Raw genomic sequence first — 22314 nt, 5'->3', positions numbered from 1 at the left:
GTCCTTGATAAGTCGCTGGCAACATTAGTGTTCTGGTTCGAGAAGAAAGCCAGTTGTCAGTTTGTGATCGGACGATGAAAGTCACAACGCGAATGTCGAAAATGCATTTAGTAAAGCATTGTGAAAAATATAATATTACGTACTAAAGTTGACCGGTTATACGAGTACAAACAAGCCGGAAAGATACAGAGTTGTTTTCTTCTAAAATTTACTAAAAACATGAGATGTGTACTTTCTTTCTTGTAGCCGGATTAACGGTCATACAGAAGAGGGCTTGGTGTGCTTAGTCAGACATTTGTTTTTCATGGAGTTATCTACAAATATTCATATAGATATAACTACAACAGAACAGAAAATTTCTGTTAAAAAGGTTAAGTAAGACAAGCGACGATAGCTGTAAGAGCGGCTAAAAGGAAAGTATGGAAACCTGAGTGTCTTACATATATACAACGCAACAATCACTATAAATGGACGAAGAAATGAAATGAATGAATATGCATTGAGACAGCGAGGCGTCCAGTACATGTACAGTACAGATATATCGTCTCGATTATGCTACTCACGATCGGAAAACATTCATTTATTCGCGGATCCTCCCAAAGAGTGGTCCGGAACCGGGCTGGATGGGAAATGAGCTAAGTAGGGACGTATGTATGTACCTTATAACACACAACATACTGGCGAGTGGTGCGATTTGAGAGACGATCTCGGAAGAGCGAGAAGAGAGTGTATGAAACTGCATCTGAAGCACCACTAGTTGGCCCGATCGGGCAGCTAGCTGGTAGCGTAACTTCTCCACCGGTACGTATCAATCCATCCTTATTGTATTTGCCAGACGGAAACCGGGCTTTTTTGCCAATTATAACTCCCAGCAACCGTCTTATTCGTACGCCCGCCGTGCCGATTCCGATACATGCCGGCATTTTGCTGTCATTCTGTTCTCCCGTGTATACACTCTTGGTAACTCTTTTTATTGCGCATCCTCCTTCCCATCCAGTTCTCCGTCGCCGCCGTCTCGTTACTGTCCATCGCGCGGCAGCCCAGTGCGTTATTGAGTCTTCTTCGTTGTTGATTCGCCGCCCGTGTGTATGCACCGCTGATCCGTCCCGGACCGTGTTGTATGTGTGTTTTGGATATTATATGATGATATGTGTGCCGCTGCTGCGTTAACGTTGCACCTTGACATGTGCCGTCGACGACCCGGCACTGGCGACATCCGCATGGATAATTAATTAAGACAAAGCGCTGATTCAAGTGAAATCTATGGGGACCAGGTGTGCTTTATCAGCTGCCAATGTCAGTATGGACCCTTTCTTGATCTGCATCCCGTCACCCTTCCCGCTTCTCTTACAGCGTTGCCACATGTTGCCGTCGCTCCTCATAAGGTTAAATCACTTTGCCGTGTATGATTCCATGCGCCCGGGTACACGTTGTCGTGGCTGCCAGAATTGTTGATTTGTGCGTCCCCGCGCTGGCGTTGCCTTGATGCCGGCATTTAGTATTATTATTATATAGATTTCCCATGAAGACCTTTTTGTCAACCCATCGACATTCGGCTTTCAGTATCCTAACGGCCGGCAGCGACACCGGCTGGTGGGGCGCTGTGCATCGGCATCCCGCGTGAATGTCTGCTGTACATAACGGCACATTGACCGGAAACGATCTACGTTCGCTATTTGTCCAGGCGCGCGCCTTTTCTGTGTGTCGCGCGCTCGGCATTGTCCTGGTTATGATCATTGTTTATCTGGATGAGTGGGATCAATGCGGCCATTTATACTCTCTCTCCCTCTCTATGCACGGATCCGACCATCCGCCCAGCGGCTTAATCTTTGATTAAGGGAGCCGACGTGTACTCACCGTATTCCTGTTTTTTAATGCCGCGTTCGAAGTAGTCTGCACCCGATCTCGTCTGTACTGCGTCTGCCTCGAATACAATGCGGAAATTCTCTGCCAACGACAAATGCATGAAATGTCGCTATTATTGCAAGAAGTTCATCGCCTTTCTATTTTCTCATATTGGATTATGTGGCCTGGTGGTGGCATATGTCATACTGGGTGCGATTACGTTTTCTTCTTTAGAGGTTGGTCTGCACGGCAGTGCGCATTCGCTCTGGATATGCGAAAGTAGTGCATAAGCGTACCGCGTAGCATTTAAGGCTGATCGTTGTCTTTAAGGATTGCAAATCGTCAAAAATAACAACATGCTCCTAAACATAATTATCCGCTGCCGTATCCAGGCCCAGTCAGTGTAATCGTACATGGGAGACAACCGTTGTGAAACTATTGCGCTTGATAGCATTTTCAGATGACCGCCATTTCCAATTATAACTGTTCCGTTTATGTCAAATCATCTTCGTCGAACAACAGTTTCTCACTAGAATAAAAATGTGAAATATTTGTCATAAAATATTATTTATTTAGACATAAACTAAAATCTCACGAAAGGTAATTTAACGTGTATTTAACCTTTGTTGTGGTTGTCTGTTCTGCTTAAAATTCTCAATAACTGCTCGTAGTAGTCTACACTTAATTAAGCAGTTGAGCGGCATGCATACAGTGAAATGGATACTTTCAAAATAAGAAAATGATAATTTTAATGCAATGTGTTTATGTTATGAACCTCACAAACTGCTTAACACATCCATTTATATTCATGGCGATTATGAAAACTGGGATATGGCGAATAATGATGTGGAGGATGTTGCGCTGGCATTGTTAGCTTAATTCAGCATGTGATTCTTGGCGCGTACGGATCGGTGCGGAGCCGGGACGGCGAGCGCGCAGGACTCTTGAGTTATATAGCTAACACATTAAGACCGCTATTTATTTAAGCTAAAACTCGCCCTTTTATTCCACTGTACTCTCATTCAAATCAGCCAGAAATTTTCCACTATTCCCTGTTTGTTGAAGCCCTTGTGTTTTATAACAGTACACACGGCCAAGCATGCAGCATGTGAATTACTTGCTCCACTGCTCGTTTCAACGTTGTCCACACTTCAGGGAATACTACGCCGAAAAGAACACTATGGTGTCAAAGGAAATCCCGCGTTCCCCCTTATCAAATTCTGACTTACAGAATTAGAACTATGTGCACAATTTAAAAATCAGGAAAATATATAAGCTCGTGAAATGATACATCTTTCTTTTGATTATAATTGAGTCGTACACGCAATTGCTTGTAAATAATTTAGCTTGTACTGTTTTTATAAAAAAAAACAATTATGCTTGCGACACAGCCACAGCAGTTACTTACGGTAGTTAATACACTACAAGTAATTAATTACAGTTTAAATAACTAATATTTTGAATTACATAACAGAACTTTCTAGGGTTATGTTAGCGGTTAAACATACAGATAAAGTGATAGGGCGGATGATAAGTCTTACGGATTCAGTTAGATATCGCAAAATATTAAATATCTCAAGTTGAAAATCATATCGGCCTGTAGTTTACGGTACTTAGAAATGCATCGTTACATTAGCAAATTTGCGCTAATAGAACTATAAATACAAACTGTATGTATTGTACATACATGTACTTGCAATCGCTTCGGTATTAATGTAACGAAGGAAACTGTGTTTTCATGATGAAATCTGTATAAGGTCACATTCTGACTGAGCTTTTGACTGTTTTTACTGCTTCAGTATTTGGCCTGTTTGCGCTTTTGCAGGCTGAGGAGGAACGGCTGACAAAAGTCCGTGTACAGGAACTACACAATCGGACGTTAGACGACTTTTGGAACAGCACCGTGGAGGAGTGGAACAACCTGAGCCTGGTCCCAGCCGACGACACAGGAAGGGATTATTATGAGCAGGTAAAAGCCCGGCTGACACCACTTCCGGTGGCCGACTAAATAAAAGCGCCACGGTAATTGTTGCCGTGGAGTTGATTGCAGTGGACAAGCCAACATGGAAGGGTGTTGTAATAACAGGAAATTGCGTGTGTAAACCTTGTCAAAATTATCCTACAGTTGTGTTGGCAGGACAGCCAGTTAGACAAGACAAAAGCATCCCGTTAGGATGTCAGTGCACACACTGCCTTGTGTATAATGTAGTATATTGGACAATGTTCCCGGATTTTTCCTAACAGAATTACTGTCATCAAGGCTGGCATCATCGTCAATTAGTAGATCATTCTACAAATCAAAATCGATACTTTGTCTCTGATGCTGTTTCCGCCTTTTCATCAATGGCGATACATCCATACATACTTCTGCATACACCCAACCGAAGATGTGCGGGCAAAAAACAAATGCTTGCTAACTAAATGGACCAATTGAATTTGCTGTGCAAATCGATTATGGAGTGCTGTGTGTTCTACAGCGCTAACGAGAAAGGAAAACGATCATATTCCTTTGTTGGCTCATATTCAACAGGGCTTTTTCTATTGTTCATTCAGTGCGACAGAAATCATTGATCTCATTAATTCCCTGCTCAAATATCACAGCATTTACGCTGACAATTTTCAGGACTTTTTCAATTACGTTCTACGTAAACAATAAAGCAAAATGCTGTCTGTATCATAATCACTTAGGGTCTGTGTCAAAATCATGCGACAAAAAATCGTTAGACGAAAGTGGACTTTAGGTAAAACGTTGTAAGGAATTGCGCATACAATCGAATTTCATTTACATAAAATTAATAAGGACGGGGCAGTTTTTTCGGCTGAGAACGTTGTTATATCTCACAGAGGCCACTTCAGCCCGTTACCAGCAGCAGTGCGACACCAACCATCAATCCGGCCCAATTAGACCGCTTACGGCGGGACGTTACGCGTGACCTTTGGAATATCACATTAGAAATGAATGTGTTATTTGAGAAGAACTGGACGACGCTGGTCAATGAGCGGATAATACAGTATCAGAAGGAATTACTGGCCATGTTGTTGAACGATACTTTGCCGTTGAAGAATGCCTCCTCATCGGCATCCATGCCTAATAGTAATAACAATCTTGTCATAACGCCCAATTATACGTCCATTCAGCACGGGGATTATGCGGCTAGCGGTGCACGAGTAAAGGACTCTTTACGGTCTAAACTGTATGCTTATGAGGCGGAAATCTTCAAGGAAGTCCGACAGCATGGTTATGACGGGGATGCCACGGATGCCTCTATGCAGTGGTCAATTCCGGGTGGACTGCTCTATTCCCTGACCGTAATTACCACCATCGGTAAGCGATCATATGTCCAGATAAATATTTGCTCTGACCCAATGAAAATTCAATCTTCCGTTCAGTTTTCCATGTATCCGCTAAAAACTTTTACTGGAAGTTTATTTTGCTCATGAATTTTTGGATATCACAAGGAAAGCTAGCTTTGCTATTCAATATGCAATATCACCAGTACCATCGCGGTAACGCTACATTGAAGGAAAAAATCCCCGGGCCCGAAATAAGGCACACTACGGCGTCAGGAGTTATTTTCGTTGCTAGTACTAGTACTGAAGCTTTCGGAGTAATATATTAATTTTATGAGACGATTTATGCAGGTATCAAGAGGCGCTTTTAACTGTTTACGCGTGCAGTGGTTATTGGGTAAACAAGCAGTAAATGCTTAAACTAATTACCGGTTGCGATTATGCAACGCAGACCGTATCGCAAAATCCCCTGCAATCCGGGGCTGCCGTAAATTACCAGGGAAAGTTTGTGCTATGACGTCAGGAGCAAGAGCGCTTAATCGTGTGATATAACCCGTGTGAGTGTGCATGGCATATGGTCAATATTAGCCAACACTAATATTGTTGGTTTCGATCTTCTTAATCGAGCTTTTTTTGCATTATGCTGCTCCTTCACTCGAGACACGAAAACTTCCCCGGACATCCAGGGATACTATCGATTAGCTATCTTTCTTGTGTATGTTTTCTTTTGCAACAAAAATGCACTAAACGCGCCTTGCGCAGCGAATCAGTGATACAGAGCGATAATATTTCGGAACCAATGTGATACACATAATTCAGTGACCTTTGCTAGCTGTAACCCTGTACGCTGAGTTCTGGTTTATTTTGTTAGTTATTCAAGGGAGCGTTTACGAATGGTAATTTTGAATCCACGGGAAAAACTTCTGAATCACACTTTTAAAATTTCCACAAATTTTAATGCGGGAAACTGTAAATGTCTGTAATCACACTCGCACAAATCAGAACCGATTTCGTTTCACCGAGCGCGTGCTTCTGTTCTGCATACATCGCCTAAACCTTGCTCCAAGATTTTTTCGCATTCACTTCGTGTTATCCATGAATGCATCTTTTAAAATAAATATAAAAAAATGAAAGTGCCAAGCACCTCAAAATTTTGGAGCTTTTCGAAATTACCAAAACTGAATGCTAAAATTATCAAAATAATGTTTTATTAAAACTGCTATTACATATTACATAAGTACGTAGTCGAGGGAACCGATTTTGCACGATGAAATAAAACGCTTTTATAAAATTTACACTTCTGCGTGGACAGTTCGATTTGAGTTTAATATGGCAAGAATTTTTTCCTTGCATTACTGTCAAACGAACCATAAATCTACTGTCGAACTGCCTGTAAGAATCCCACAGGTTTTAGCGGGAAATAGTGTGGAATATGGGACAAGTTAACGGAAAACTCCTGCTGGGTGTGATTTGGCAAATCACTACTGGAGCAAGTTGCACCAGTTAATTCTGCCCGAATGGCCATCCATCATGCGGTTGTTCAGAGGGGTTAATTAACGCCGTATTTTTCTTTTTTCCTCCCCGATCATGATCGCTGCGCATTTTGCATTACTGCAGATACTGCATTCACAATACGAGTCTTCCATCGCCATTTTCATTTGCATCGTGTCACGCGATCGAGCAAATTTTTCCAAGAAAATTGAGATGTCTTGATGATTTGATAATGGATTTCATACAAAAAAATCGCTAACTTGACTTGTTCTGGAAACTCGTTTTTGTGAGTAACACTTATTATTGCGTCCAACTTCGCTAAGCGCACGCACATTTCAAATCTGAACAAATCAAAATTTTAGAATCTTGTTCTGTATTTGTATGATATAACCGGTGGTTCTAATTATTTACTTGGTTCTAAACGCGTAAAAATACAACATCCACAATTTTTTAATTTTATCATTGTGTATTCATGAAAAAATAGTTTAACACTTGGAAATGGAACAGATATGTCAGATCACTAACCATAAGCACCTACGGTATCCATACTGGACCGTATATGCTTGAAAAAGATGAATTACTGCTAATAGAAGACAGCGCGATATATTTCATCACATTGCTAGTATTACACGACCGTCCATTATAAAATCGCTCTGAGCCTGAGTTGTCGAGATTGTGCTTGGTCAAACTGCACAATTATTACTGGCAATCAGTATGAAAAGGCATGGAACTGTAATTTAATGAACGATGACATTCCCTTCCTTTTTAAGCGGAGCTGCAGAGCCGCGCGTTCCCACTAATAACAAATCGTTATGCTTACGGCCATCAGTTATGGCTCGACATCTATCTTTACCAGCAAAACGTTGTCGCACGACCGTGTTTTTGGCTGTGCACTTCTTCCGACCCGGCATGCCGAGACTTGATTTTTGCTTCTGGATTATCTCGCAAACTAGAGCGTTACTAATTTTCTCCAACCGTTATATAAACGATGCTCGTTGTTTTGGAGTCTCACTTCCTGTCCATTTTAATTGTTTCACTACCACACAACACCAACAGCTTACATAGTTCTCCAGCATTGCGATAAAATTTAGGTTAAATTGTTAGCTTTTCTAATTTCCATATATCTGCAACCAAAACCATTTGTATACTGATTGTGATATGATCATGTGCACTAAAAACAGACGCTTTGATTTTAAGGTTAGCTGCAAATTTGCCGTTTAAAACTTAGCAGCACTTCCGCTTGTGTCAAAAATCCCCAATTTTGTTCAATGAAAATTAGAATTACCAAAAACAAAGAAAGAATAAAATTTGTGCTAGAATTGAGATCCTACCAGGTATCGTTGCGCTTAATTTTTTATGGGCCATTACACTTCTTACTGCTTAGCTGTTGCTTATCAGTTTCTGCTCTCGACCCAAACGGGAAATCCTTTCCCAACCAGTATAACAAATGCTGGAGATCGGCAACCCAGGGAGCGGGTTATTTCATGTGCCGGCGAAAAACGAATGGCCCGCTAATCGACTTAAGTTTGTTTGAATAAGGTCATGGTGATACAGCTGTTATTAGCATATATACCACCAATATTCATCATGCGTGCGTTATGTGCACATGTGCTTACCGTAAACATCTAATATATGAAACATAACTATAAATATATAAAACAGGGTATAGGGATATCGGACATTACATTATAAAATATCCGATATCCATATAATATAGACCCTGTATTATTGTTGAGTAATGATTCGAGTTCGCTCGCTCTGTTTTTGTCATGTGCGCCCTTGAACGACTAATGGGTTGCTGCACATGGTTTTCCGGAAACAATATCAATTTCCTATTACTAATTTTGATAATTGTAATGTGCGAGCAGTGCTGCGGAATATATACGAAAAATCGCTGTAGCTTAATCGACCGTTAATGTCGGCATATTCCTGATTATTATAGTGCCTTTCGTGTCTATCCAAGAAGAAAACTGATAATTGTCATGAAAGACGAAATGGCTGAATTTGAAAAAATATGATATAAAGAATTTAATTTTGTGTGCGGGATGTCGGGGTTGAATAAATCTTTTACAATGGTATTCAGCTGTGCTTGTTGGAAAACTTTTACAGCATTATTGCTGTATATAGACTGATTCCTTGCGCCATCCTTTTAGAGAATGCTCTACGAATCGAACTTCCACAAAGTGTACTTGTAGAAAATTTTGTATATCAGTGCTTTATTAACTTAAATTTTTTGTATTTCTAATTTACACAATTTGCATTCACTGTGAGATGCGTGCCTATCTGTACTTACAACATTAATATGAATGACATATTGCTAAGTATGTGTATAGTGCATAATATTCAAGGCTTGTTAGTGGCATCCTCCTTTATTCGCTGTTATTAAACATGCATTTCGGATAATATTATCTGAATCAAATATTTGCGTATCCCTTCCGGCACGTGAACAAGTACATCATGCCAGCCTATTGTGCCGGCGAACAACACGAATGATTAAATTGGAAGAATCGTGCAATGACCGGGGATAAAAAAGCAGACATTGCTTCTTGGTTGTATGTTGTGCCCAAGTAGAATGTTGCTGCGTATACGCACTGCCAGCTCAGTGCAGGAAAGGCAAAAGAAGGGAATTGCTCGATTATCTATCTGTCTAGGGACGGGAATTGAAAAGGAATGAACGATGCATTTTGCCGGAGTGTTCTGTGTTGCAATAGCTAGCAGCATTACAATCTGGCTTGACATGGCGTTTGTATGGGAATACGTATATGGAGACGCAGTCTATAATGTACATGTCGTCCCGATTGTGCCTCCATTGATTTTCCCTGGCCTGTCTCTATCTCGCTCTCTCTTGGCGGCGCACAGCAATTCGGCTTTTGACCAGAGCATTTGCATTTTAAAAAACACCCAGGACCCATGTCAAATCCTGCCTTTCAACAGCCAACAAATACCCGCTCCCCGGAGTCAACTTTCAAAATTCACATAATATAATCAAGGCTGATTTTCCTCCCTTACACATTTGGCCAAATACATAAATAAATCATTCCACTTAATACCCAGGCAAAAATTTTCTTTCACTCGTGTACCAATGTCGAAACCCGGCAAACGACTGAAAATTTACGTTGTTACTGTTTAATTATACAAAAATTGCTCTTGTAAAATGAACAAATTTAGCAAATAGCAAATAAATTTTGATATTTTAAACTCACAAATTATTTATTCACAAGGCCGTACATCTTGGCATTGCAATATTCTACTTTTATAAATTAAACAAATTTACAGTATAAAAGCGGTACACGTTATCAACATAACTTCTGTGAACATGCTACAATTCCATACCTGTGCAGCTTTCACATAAGTGTTATTTATGGGCACTAATATAAGTGCACGTATGCTTTACCGGCGATCGGGACTGTGAATGTCCGAGTCAGGGTTTGACCTAAAAATCTCGATTTGTAGACATTCGATGCATCAATTAGTAGTTTACAGGGAATTAAAATTGAAAATACCGTCTAGCGTAGTTGACGTATTTACAACTTGCCGTTACGCACTTGGCCGGAATCCGGCCGACTATGCGGCGTTTGGCACGAAGTAGCATTCCATGAGAAAATTTACATGATTAATCATTCCACAAACTTAATAGAGATGTATTGCTAAAGATACACTTCGTGCAAGCCGCGCAAATAGCATAAACAAGCAATTACAGCAGCACGTAAAATTTTGATTACAGATCCAGCATTTGTATCGTCTTAAAGCAGTGACCACCAGCTTGACGGCTGTTGTTTTGTTAAATGGCTTTTTTTGCCGCATCCAGTTCAATTTGTACCACGTAAAGTGCGTTGACAAAATGCATTTGCAGTCATTTTTTGCCACTATAACAAGAACTATGCTAATAATAAATTCTACATCAGCATACTGAAATTTTAAAACAACGCTAATTTAGATGATGTGAACGCAGCGCGTTGCCTTTTGCTAAACATACTGAATTAAAAGTTACTAATTATATCATGTTTGCAGGTTATGGCCACATTGCTCCGAAGACTGTCTGGGGAAAGTTAATAACAATGCTGTACGCCATTATGGGCATTCCTTTGATGCTGCTGTGGTACGTAGCGGGATCTGATTTTAACACAAAGCACGAATTTTTATTGATATTAGTGCAGGCATTTGTGATTTTGGAGGTTGCTACGAATATTTTGAGCAAAAAAGAAGCAGCAACACAATTATTTTGTTTTTGAATGGGAATTACCTTGAAAGGTCAATGGGTAATCTGTACGACAAAATTATCTGTGCGACCAGGATTATTAGCGCATTTTGCAACTGGAATAGTTATATGACAATTTTATAGCTGCATGGTTGGTACGTACTGCTACGTTTGAAGTACGAGCATGGATTAAGTTTTATTACTTTAATAAATTATTGAAGTGACGAGCCAGTTTCACAGCATAGTGGACAGACTGCCTGGCACTGCATAAGCGGTCGCACATGCTTATCTATGGAGCTAATAGGGATACCTTTTTCTGTTTATGATAACAATTCCGTTGCGTTACAGTTTAGCCAATATTGGCGACGCTCTCGCTCATGCCTTCAAGTTTTTCTACTGGAAAATTTGTTGCCTATACTGTGAGATTAAAAAGCGCCGGAAGCGCCTAATGCGCATCCAGAGCGTACGCATGTCGCGCAAATCAAACCGCTCCCCGGTGGCGTCCATGGTCAACAATGTGGGCCTGCACAGTATGCACTCCAGCTTCAAAACCAAACCCCCCTCGGTCATCACCAAGCCGCCTTCCGTCATCATACCGGAGAAGCCGACGGAGCTGCTGCTGCCCAACACCCACAACAGCACCCTCATCAAGATCAGCTCCACACCGGAGAACCGCTCCCTGGACGATAAGTCGCCCAGCTCACCCGACGCGTCGGCGACCACCACCGAGGTGGCAACCACCAGCGTCAACAATGACCCGGCGGCCACCGAGCGCGACGCAATGATCAGCACGAATGGCAGCGATAACAATAATAATCAACTGAGTAATAATCCTTCCGTGGTGGTGCGCGAAGTGCCCATTGCCGTGGCCGACGACACGGACATCATCATCGACCAGCAGGACGACGGCATGACCATCAGCCTGCCGCGGGCGGGTGACCGGAAGATGAGCGTGTGCAATATGCCGCCGGAGAGCATCGACGGGATTGACTACGTGGACGAGTCGCCGCAGCCGTCGCCCACCCATCTCTCGCCGGATGAGACGACGGCCGTGATTGTGCACGATGTGGTGGACGACGATGACCAAATGGGAGGGGATTTTGAGCCGCGCTACGAGAAGCAGTCGGTGCCGGTGTACGTGTGTCTGTTGGTGGTCTTTGGTTATATTGTCGGCGGAGCGATATTGTTTGGATTCTGGGAAGGCTGGGAACCTTTAGATGGTGCCTATTTTTGGTAAGTTGCACATGTCCGTCGCATGTGTATCATGCTGGTTACAGCGTTAGCCGACTCTTCACCTCACAGATCGAGGGCGCCGACAGTACATTTAATCCAATCGGATTTCTCACCCATTTACACTTTACTGAATAGGTTAAGATCGTCTGAGCTTTGTTATCGAAAAAGGACAATCTGTTTTTGTTACTTCTTTTACTGAACGTTAGTGTTTTAAAAGAAAAATATTGTTGAAGATATTTTTTTCGGGTGTACGTCGTTGGAAGATTAATTTACTCAAAAACTGTATTTGGATCGAGCTACATACGTGTATTTTACAGTTCTCACTAGTACTTCTATACTTTACAAGAAAACGTTTTCGATAGTGATCGATGTCGGGTAGGCTTCGTGTCGCCGCTGATCTACCACCAACATTTCTTTAGTTATTCGGAAATTCTTAAGGAGTTGAGCCGTAGAAAGTAAACAATTGTATGCATGCGTTGGTCGCTCAAGCACATTTTTTTGCCCAGTAAATTTATGCCGGTATTGCACATTGACCCGCTTTTCTCCGTCTGCGGTCCCAATGTTTGTCCATAGTTGACATTTTGGAGGGTGAGCTGGTGACGTAAGCAGGGGATGAAGTGTGCATACACAGTTGGATTGAAGAGCGAAATGTGAGCTGGCGCGATGGACGCTCAAGATATAAGGGCGCAATTAAGGCGGCTGCCAAAGGGAGCCTGGCATGGCGTGTTGGGCGCCCTGTTTATAGTCGGGCCGCCGACTAACGACCTTTTTCCGTGCGGCACACACAGTACAATGCGGCACGGGACAGTTTCCGTGCTGACAACGCCTTCTTTCAACGATGTGCATGCTGTTCGCCATAGGGAGAAAAAACACACCGGGTCGCCCAGTTGAATGCAGAGGAAATGTTTACGATAGGGAAGGTCGTGATTCTATTCATCCCTATTTTTATCCATAAAGTTGGCAAAACTTTCATATATAGCAAGCTATTTTCGGAAAATCCATAATTACTCGCGGACCGGTAGGCCGTTGCACGTTGAATTACAGAATTACTAACCGGCAAACCGGGTACTATGTAATTACATGTACAGTAGTCGACAGGTCAATGTGCCGGCAGTTCCTTTTTTTAAGGAATGTAGCTTATTTAATTGTTTCTTTGCAGTTTTATTACATTGACTACAATTGGATTTGGTGATTTTGTGCCGGGTGTGAGCTCGAGCGGACGCAACGTGAATAGCAACAGCGAGGAGAAGTTGACCTTATGTTCCCTGTATCTCGTATTCGGAATGGCGCTGCTGGCCATGAGCTTTAATTTGGTCCAGGAAGCGGCTACGGAGAAGGCCAAATGGATAGCCAGAAAAATTGGGATATTGTCCGATGATTCCGAAGAAGAGGACTAATCCTTCTCAGTATACGAGTATATTCAAAAACAACAAGTCCTTCCTTGCCAAATACACACCATCGCCAATATTACCTGTACATATTTGGCGCATGCATGAAGAGTCTCTGTTCGTATAATTGACAGAGAAATGGATACTTGCAATTGTGATCCACTTTGGCCGCTCAACAAAAAAACCTGGACACTGTGTACAGAGAAAATGAACATTAGCGCATGAAATGCCACATTCGGGGGAAACTTTATCACCGCGCGAGATTGAGACGAGAGAGCAGCACACAACACACGGCAGTTTAGCCTTTGACCGCTGTTTCTTTTCAATGAATCTCCTTTGCTTTCGATGACAAAAAGCATTATTGATGGGGGGAAACGAGTGGCGGATGCCGCTGATGAAGAGAAATGATCCCTCTTTTTTGCCGGCTCTCGTGCGAGACTGTGATCGTCAATCACGGTATACAGATGTGTGCAACTGCCCAACCAGCACACACACAAACTGCATACAGCAACACATACATCTCGGCAAACTCCATTCTCCCGCTAATCGAACGTTGTGTCTGGGATTTTTTGAATCAAAAACACAAATGCTTTGTACATTTGATCTGTCCTACTGCAGTCTGGCTGTTGTGCACACACTGTAGAGTGGCAGCATGTCAAAGCGCTTTGAATACTTCATGTTGTTCATTTGGCCCAAATGATCTTCAGGTTGTATAATAATGACGGTCCTGTACTCACACCTGCTACAATGATACGCGACATCATATGCTATTGTCGGTTGATAATGGCAGACATAAAATGGGAATTAAAACAAAAAACGTTTGCCTTTGCAGCTCGATTTCATCAGATGTTCGTACGTCCGGTTGTCAACAACAATATTGTTAATTAACATCCGCTCTGAGTCGCTCATCTTATACAAATACTCGTACGCGATTTCTTACAATTATCAAGGAAAGGGTCCGTACTACGTAGGCCTCCTCACCGTTTGGAGATCTCACTAACCAAAAATTCCGCCAACCAAAACGCCACTATCAGAACGGCCATAGTCGAGTATTGCGTCTGATGATTTCTAAATACGCCCGCTCAGAATCGTGCCGACGTGATGCTGCAGTTCGCTCAAGGTGACCTTAACAGTAGGAGAAAGTTGTTGAAGGAACTTTATACTTTGCGCAGATATAACGGTAAAAATAAAAAAAAGTATCACCGGCGAGGGATTAACGAATGAAAACCTTATTTCTTACTTTGTTTAGCTAAAGCCACAACCGAAAAAACAACCCAGACACTAATCACAGCTATGAATTTTTTAATACATGCAATCCACGTTTTCCTTTTGAAAACGTTTTCAGTTTAAGAAAACTCACAAGGATCCCGTGGTGTAGGACTGTGTGTATTAAGAATTAATTCTAAAACAAAATTTCAGTTCAAGAACGTTTACAAGAAACCACGGTAGCGGTATGCGTATCTGGTTCTTTTTTACACCTTTCTGAAAAAGATCAGAACCTGATACAAAGGTAACAGAGTTTATGGCATATTATATGGGTAATAAACAAAATGGCTGATTCAAGGAAATTACGATTATTCTAATGATCTAATCAACGGTAAAGATATGCAACCTGGAAATTTTTACTATTAGTAACTACTTTGGATTTCTCAATACTTTGTCACAGCAGGTGATAAGTCGCTTCGCAAACTGATCATACTCAGTACATACCACGTTCAATAATTTTTCGCTGAAATACGTACAAATAATTACTGTACAGTGTAAACAAGCATAAAAAATGGCTGACAGAGTTTCGATTACAAAAATTATAAAAATTTGCAGTTTTAACCTTCGAAGCACATATTCATCATAGCTGAAGCATGCAATATTGTACAACACAGAAAACATTCAACAAAATCTATTGTGCAAAAATTAAAAATGTTCAAAATTGTTCAAAATCACGGGCCACTTCAGGGTCAGTACGAACGCAACGGCTTTCCTCCTGCCAACTGCGATAATTCGACAAAACGGTATCCTTTCTCGAGGGCATCCCTCAAATCTCCCACTATTCGACCACGAATAAACGCCATAAACTCTCTAAAACAAAATGTAAAAAGTAAGTTTTCAGCTATGCTTTTTTTGGAAAGCCAAGGATGCGACAGCTAAATAGACAGCACGCAAAAACAGGACAAATTTTAGCGCACATAATCGCCAACATCACAATTACTTCCAACATGCTATCAAGCAACGTATATAACTTACAAACAGTCTGGCGTTGAGTCCATCGGTATGAAACGCAGACGAATATCGTCGGTAACTTTGTTGGATTTGGTATCGTTGATTTTCACAAAGAACCGGAACGGCTGGATGACCGCGGAAGGCGATTCGCGAATCAGCTGGCCAATCAGTTTTTCCTGCTCCCATTTTCTGCCTTCTGGAGCATCACCACCGCCATCTCGGCCTAATGATTTTCCTATTTCCACACGGTTCCTCCAAGTAGCATACTTTACTGTGTACCACTGTCCAGCTACAGCAAGATAGCAACGATTATCAACACATCACAGTTGCCCAACAGCGCATTCTTTACCATTATGGAAGTTGATTGCATTTTTCATATGCTTAGCGGTATAATTCAGCCGCTCGCAGCAGTAATAATCCTCCAGCATTGCAAACACACCAGGCACTGATTCCCGAAAGAAGTATGTCAGCGGCAAATCTCGCACGCGCAGCGGAACACAAGTATACGTGGAAACTTTAAAATCATTCTCCAACGGACCAACTGATGCTCTGTCATTTAGTCGAGCAAGAACATCAACTGTTTTCTGCGTAGAGTCACTTGCAATCTCCTGGCCGCTTGAGTCGCTGCTTGATGGAGACCGGTCCTCATTCCTCAAAGTTTCTTTAACATCCTTAGTATCATGACCTTTCGCAATAATCTCAATCTCTGACTGCATTACGATATCCGGCTCACTTTCGCTGGATTTCAAATCGGGAGGCGCACTGCCATTTTCCTCTTTCGATTCGGAAGACTTCGACTGAGCGGGAGGTGGATTAACGTAGAACGATTCGCCATTCTGGAGACGATGAAAAAAGTCTCGTGCTGCCTCCATATCTTCCACGGTGAAAGCACCGAACAGATTGTTCCCAAACAACTTGGGAATATTCTTCTGAATGTATTTGGCGAGGTCCCTTAAAATACGCATAAATACACAAAAACCTTTATACAAAGTATAAGTACAAAAATATGAATAAACAAATATACGTGCATAAATACGCAGAAATAAATACAAAATATAATATACGGTATGCATAACACACATACATAAATACACAAATACCCTTAAAATACACACTATCACGTTAATCGATTAAAAATGTAATATTGTGGATAACGCAATATCAACACAGTCCAGTTTTAGTCCAGCAGTAACAGTAAACAAATGAAATCACAAACCAGAAATTTACCGAGATTTTGGGCTGTCGGCTTTGAAAAGCACTCCCATGTACAGCGAATGCCAATCCACAAAATGATTTATGAGAACAATCGAGAACTCCAGTTCGAACTGGCCGTTACTTTTCTCGTGGAGAGCTTGTCCCACCAACATTTCCATAACCCATTTTTGCAGCTTTTCCGGAACTCCTTTCAACCGGTTGTCGTTTATCAGCCGTGATTTGTCACGCGCTGTCCAGGAAGAGTTTGTTGCTTTACAGTCGTACACCGCATAAACTTCGAAAGAATCCGGAAGACTCACATCAGAGCCATAATTGTCTAAAATTGGAGCAGTAAAAAGCTAAATGTCATCAACACCAATGATCGAATTCCAATTCTAAGATACAACTTTGATCATCCTACCGATACAAATAAAACTAATTAAAAACTGCTAAAACAAAATGAGGTAACATAGTAGAAAAATTTTGTATGGATGCATCTCATAGTTTTTGTAGGCCTCGGGAAAAAAATTAGTATAAACCGGCATGCATTAAACTTCAACACGAATGAATTTGCAAAACCGCATTCTGCTCTATCAATCCCACAAAGCAACGCTTTCAAAAATTAAAAGTCTGCAAACTCAGCACTCACCAGAAATGTCTCGTTCTACAATTTCCCACTTGAAGAAATCCTCCAAAATATTTCTACAGATCTTCACTTTGTTACCCAAATAATCCACGATAAGGTCCGCATCTGGACATTTGGAGCGCGACAAGCAGTAATAATTCCAAGAGAGATCTCTATGCTCCACATGATCGCGGACAAACTTGCTTCGGGCCTGCGGCACTTCGGGCGCAGCCACTACCGGATGAACTCGTGTCAGCAGTCTGGTCAATGAGGGAGCTGGGCTGGTCAAGATCTGGATAGCTCTTTTCATCTCATCGTGAAAAGACATAAAGGTGAAAAAATCCACCGATTTGGCAATATTGTGGCTTAAATCGAAAGGATCCTGTACGTTGATGTAGGCCCACTAAACAAGAAAAACACCGGTTTAATTTCAATAATAATTTAAGTACCGTGCACGTGCAATGAGCGCATGCCAATATCCAGTATTAAACGATTACAGCATTAAACGAAAAGTGCTAAACCTGAGAACGGAATCATCAATATGCAACGTCTCAAGCGTAAAACATGCACGAATATGAGTTTAATGCACAGCGATACGATGAATATAAAGTGCGCCATTTTAAACAAGCGGTAGAAGTATATACTGCGATGTGCAAACTATGAGCAAAAGAAAAACATACGTTACGCGCATTATGGTTTTGATTTACATTCTGTAGCTTTTACCGTTCTTTTCGTCTATTAAAAAGTATGATTATACAGTTACGCCATCATACGGTTACTAAGAAAAACGCATCACTGTATCCAAATCTTGAAAACATGCAACATATTCAAATTACTCTGTACATACCTTAAAATCATTCGGCCCGCGAAAATCTTCGGGAAGAAGGATTTTTCCCGATTTTATCTCGATAACACATTGTGCAAAATTGATGTCGGAATAAAACTGGAAAAATCGAAGCAGTAACTCTGAGCAAGTGGCTCCTTGGATGTCTCTAGAATTTTTTCTCCTCTCCATTTTTCGTCCCTGCACACTTTCCGCAGGCGTCGGATCGTGCGCTGTAGGCCGATGAGTCGCTAGAAGGGCATCAGGCGTGGGAAATATACCAGGGATTTGATCACAAAGAAAAAACATAACCAGCATTGTTACACAGTAGCTGGTCAGTCCTGCGGGGCCATCCAACTGTTTATCTGCTATCCAGCGGCGCACAGTGAACACGAGTGGACGGACACGCCAGTCCAGACTGCTGTAATGCCGCAATAGACCCGTATTACGTAGAACCAAACTGCAAAAATAAGAGCCTACTTGAGAAAACTGTGCGGAAAATTACGCAAAAACTGGAATACGAATTATCGCTGTTGTGTTAAATATTGTAATCAATGTACAAAATAAAATAAAATGGCGGGATAATAGTTCAGTGGCCACGGAGCATTGACAGAAAAGAAATTCAGTGATTCGCACTGATCGAATACGGGCATCACACTACAACGTACTAGAACTCGTATTAATAAGACAACCAATACACGATCCCAAAATATCATCGTTCAATGATTAACTCATTAACTGCAAAATCATAAACTAACAATAAGCTAGAGATGGCAACGGCTGGCTTAATGGCTTATCGGCTGGCTGCGGCTGGCTAAAATAGCGAGCCGGCTCGAAAGTATCGGCTCACCTACCTGAGCCGGCTCTAACGGCTCGGCTCTGAGCGCAAGCCGGCTAAGCCGGCTCCGAGCCGGCTTAGCCGATAGTTTTTTAGCGCGGGAAAACACAAGTACTTTTTCACTGAAAAGCACTTTTTCCTGTTCTCTTTTAAGCAAAAACTGTTTTTGATCAGTTTTTATTGGAAAAAGTGGTCTCCGAAACAAAAATTCAAAATTTTTTTATAGGATCATCGATTTTTCAAGTCTCTAAATCGGCTTTGAACGGGCCAAAAGAGCTAAAATTAAACTTTCCAACACATTTTCGCACACAATGCGCAAGCCGTTAGCCGACATCAGCTTACGGCTGGCTCGCGGCTGGCTGAGACTCCGAGCCGGCTCAATCGGCTCGGCTAGTATCGGCTACGGCTTCAATTTTGGGTCGAGCCGGCTCAGCCAAAGCCGGCTTAGCCGCGGCTCAAACGGCTTCGGCTGAGCCGTTGCCATCTCTACAATAAGCCTTTCTAATGCCAAAAAAACTTGACAAGCAATGCAAAGCGAATAATTCTAACTTTATTACACCAATCACAAACCGGTTAAGTTAAGCTATTGCTTAAGCATGAGTAAAAAGGCTTTTAAAAGTACACTATGTACAAGCAGAAAAGAAAAACATTATTTTAACAGTTACCCTCGTCCGGTGAAGGAAATATCCACACTCAATCCGGATGGCCTGTGCAGCATCTTAACAATTGGCGTCCGCGCATGGGGAATTGGCACAACGTCGTAATATCCCGAAAAATTGAGGATTGTGGCTAAATGCATTGTGACTTTATCTTCGGTTACGAAACACAAATCCACTGGTGAAAGCAATGGTGCTCGGCCTTCCAGAATACGTCCGAAAAACTCCATTCCTTTCCGTTTCGACAACTGATTCTGCACAAACAAAAAAGGTGGTAACTCTGCCAACATAAAATGATCGAGCCAAGTGAACAGTCAAGCAAAGTGAATCACCGCAAAAATAATCCGCAAAACTGAAAACCAGTACGTAAAAAAACCGCTTGAAACAGTAACTGGTGGCATGAAGATATAATCTGCTATTCCACTAAACCAGATGTATTAGGACCAGCAAATTTAAAAAAAATCCATCTCGGGCCGGAAGCTGAAGCCTGCGATGCGACCTGCAGATCAGAGCTGGCTTGAAAACTAACCAAAACGTTGGCAACAGGCGGCCGCATGATTCTTTCTCCGGGAAGGGGCAAATGCAGATCCAGATAGAGATCCATATCGCAGCCATGGCAGCCGAAGGTGTTCACCGAGGAACCGTACAAATACAAGTGGCAGGCTTGAAAGACATAGCGCAGCTCCATTTCCAAATCGGCTCGCAATACCTCGCGGAGCTGCACTTCTGCCGGCGTCAGCATCTGTTTCTGCGTCAGATCCACCATTTCGGCCGTAACCTGCATGGCAGATATTCCAATCATTAGTTTCTCAAAGCGAAAACATCGAGGAGATATAAGCAGTCTGCGCCAAGCTCCCACACATACCTGGTCAACTTGCGTACTCGGCAAAGGATCCATGTTCAACACTCTACTGGCAGCAAACCTCTACTTTGTAGCAGTCAAACGGGAATGGGATCACAGTATAATTTATCAACAAATATCAAATTGACACCACATCGGCGCTATTATCAGTGCTCCGACTCCGACCTGCCAGCAGATTAACATTTCCAGATGATTCAGCAAAATCCCTGATCACGTGGCGAAAATGGGATACCAACGTGTTGCAAATTCAAATCCCGATTAACGTTCGGTTTACTACAGCAGAAGTAGCTGCTGTACCTATAATCTACTGCAGTTGCAAAGTACTTGCAGCTTGCTTTACAACAATCACGTTTTCCAAAGAATCCAAGTGTGGTCGACTGACTCGACTGCCTGTTATCCAAGATTCTGAGATGGGATACTTGTGGCTGAGACGTGATGGTAGGACGCCATAACCACAGACAAACAGATAAAATAAAATAAAATTACTGTACTCGTAGTAATTTTGTTGTACTATACGCGGCGTTTTCTAAGCAGATGTAATCATCATTTAACCAAAAGGACCAGAAGTGCGATCGGTCCAAAAAATAATTTTTGCCGTATAAGACTTGGTACAATTTTCGTTCCAAGAATTTAAATTTGAAATGTGATCAAATATATCCCACTTTTCTGGCGTAAATTCGACCAGAAGTGCGAGTTCGCATCACCGTGTACAGTAATTTCAATTTTCTTCAAGAAATCGAACAATGAATAATTAACTCTCATTATTAAGAGGCTCATTATTCCTGTGACTCCTGTGATATTTCACAGAACTGTTTACAATTTGAGTGGTTTTTGGTCACTACTTCACATTTAAAAAAGTACAAGTTGCACTTGGCTGTAGTTTTCCAGAAAATAATTATGCAGAACTGTAGTACATCAAAACTAATTCAAAATTAGTTTGATGGTGAACTAATTCTTTCTGTGTAGAAGAGCGGTACAGCCAAATTAGAAGTACGGTACTCGTACAGCCAAAGTCATCAGAATTGAATTCTGAGAATTCATACGATCTGCAAACTGCGCTTCGATCTGTAACAACCAGCATCCGAGAATCTGCGACCTCACACAGAAGTAATGTTTCGCTTGTTCAGCTAGAGTAGGAACTGAGTATTGCAGAATTAAGCATAAAATTTACGTATGGATTTGCGCCATGTTCCCTGGAATGTTTCTCAGTTAACCTTTTGGACCAGCAAAAACAGGCAATTATATTATTTCAAAATTTCATATTTATTTATTAATACTTGCATATCTAACTAACAGATATGCATGTATGGACACATAATATATAATATTATGTGTCCATACAAACATAAAATCAGATATTATCTGATGGTGAGCACGATCGATGGCTTGCGACGGCGACAAATTGTGACAGTCTTGCAAAAAAAGCACAGCCGTACTGTACTTTGCGATTGCTTTCTTCGGCTACGAATAGTTCTTTCGAAAGTACGCGTGGTCGAAGGTCAATTCTCATGCATGGTTCCGCGCACGTCCAAGTGATATGCAAAGTAGATTGTGTGAGTGATAGTGTATAGATATTACGATTAAATAGATATACGGTATACCTATATACCACGTACAATAACAACCATAAATTATACAGTACTGTACTCTGCG

The 22314-nt window shown here is 41.6% G+C and overlaps 2 protein-coding genes across 3 annotated transcripts; one reads left to right on the top strand and one right to left on the bottom strand.

Moving 5' to 3' along the window:
* Positions 1-742: 742 nt before the first annotated feature.
* LOC129581058 (uncharacterized) lies at positions 743-14254 on the top strand. Of its 2 annotated transcripts, XM_055471917.1 has the most exons (6): positions 743-2081; positions 3671-3814; positions 4690-5170; positions 10639-10726; positions 11174-12058; positions 13218-14254. In XM_055471917.1, exons 1-6 carry the CDS (start codon positions 1935-1937, stop codon positions 13453-13455), a joined length of 1983 nt encoding a protein of 660 aa, XP_055327892.1. In that variant the 5' UTR covers positions 743-1934; the 3' UTR covers positions 13456-14254. The 2 variants fall into 2 exon arrangements, with proteins under 2 accessions (XP_055327892.1, XP_055327893.1); XM_055471918.1 differs by lacking the exons at positions 743-2081; positions 3671-3814 and adding an exon at positions 3837-4586.
* An 855-nt stretch (positions 14255-15109) lies between these two features.
* Positions 15110-21186, bottom strand: LOC129581038 (uncharacterized). Its single transcript, XM_055471882.1, has 9 exons — positions 20665-21186; positions 20329-20577; positions 19809-20053; positions 18330-18765; positions 17507-17885; positions 16891-17194; positions 16013-16614; positions 15688-15952; positions 15110-15522 (listed from the first exon to the last, which is right to left on the bottom strand). Exons 1-9 carry the CDS (start codon positions 20695-20697, stop codon positions 15402-15404), a joined length of 2634 nt encoding a protein of 877 aa, XP_055327857.1. The 5' UTR covers positions 20698-21186; the 3' UTR covers positions 15110-15401.
* Positions 21187-22314: the final 1128 nt, after the last annotated feature.

This window comes from Paramacrobiotus metropolitanus, unplaced genomic scaffold (assembly GCF_019649055.1).
Source record: "Paramacrobiotus metropolitanus isolate TYO unplaced genomic scaffold, Prichtersi_v1.0 Parri_scaffold0000005, whole genome shotgun sequence".
Lineage (NCBI taxonomy): Eukaryota > Metazoa > Tardigrada > Eutardigrada > Parachela > Macrobiotidae > Paramacrobiotus > Paramacrobiotus metropolitanus.
Note: the sequence above shows the minus strand (reverse complement) of the source record. Positions and strands in the feature narration are given on the sequence as shown.

Bases quoted from the DNA above. Each gene is read 5' to 3' on its own strand.
- LOC129581058 (XM_055471917.1), top strand. From the start codon at position 1,935: ATGCGGAAATTCTCTGCCAACGACAAATGCATGAAATGTCGCTATTAT. The intron at 2,082-3,670 runs GTTGGTCTGCAC...GCGCTTTTGCAG, and splicing joins TTACGTTTTCTTCTTTAGAG to GCTGAGGAGGAACGGCTGAC. The intron at 3,815-4,689 runs GTAAAAGCCCGG...TATATCTCACAG, and splicing joins GAAGGGATTATTATGAGCAG to AGGCCACTTCAGCCCGTTAC.
- LOC129581038 (XM_055471882.1), bottom strand. From the start codon at position 20,697: ATGGATCCTTTGCCGAGTACGCAAGTTGACCAG. The intron at 16,615-16,890 runs GTAAATTTCTGG...GCGTATTTTAAG, and splicing joins GCCGACAGCCCAAAATCTCG to GGACCTCGCCAAATACATTC. The intron at 15,523-15,687 runs GTAAGTTATATA...ATTTTGTTTTAG, and splicing joins GACTCAACGCCAGACTGTTT to AGAGTTTATGGCGTTTATTC.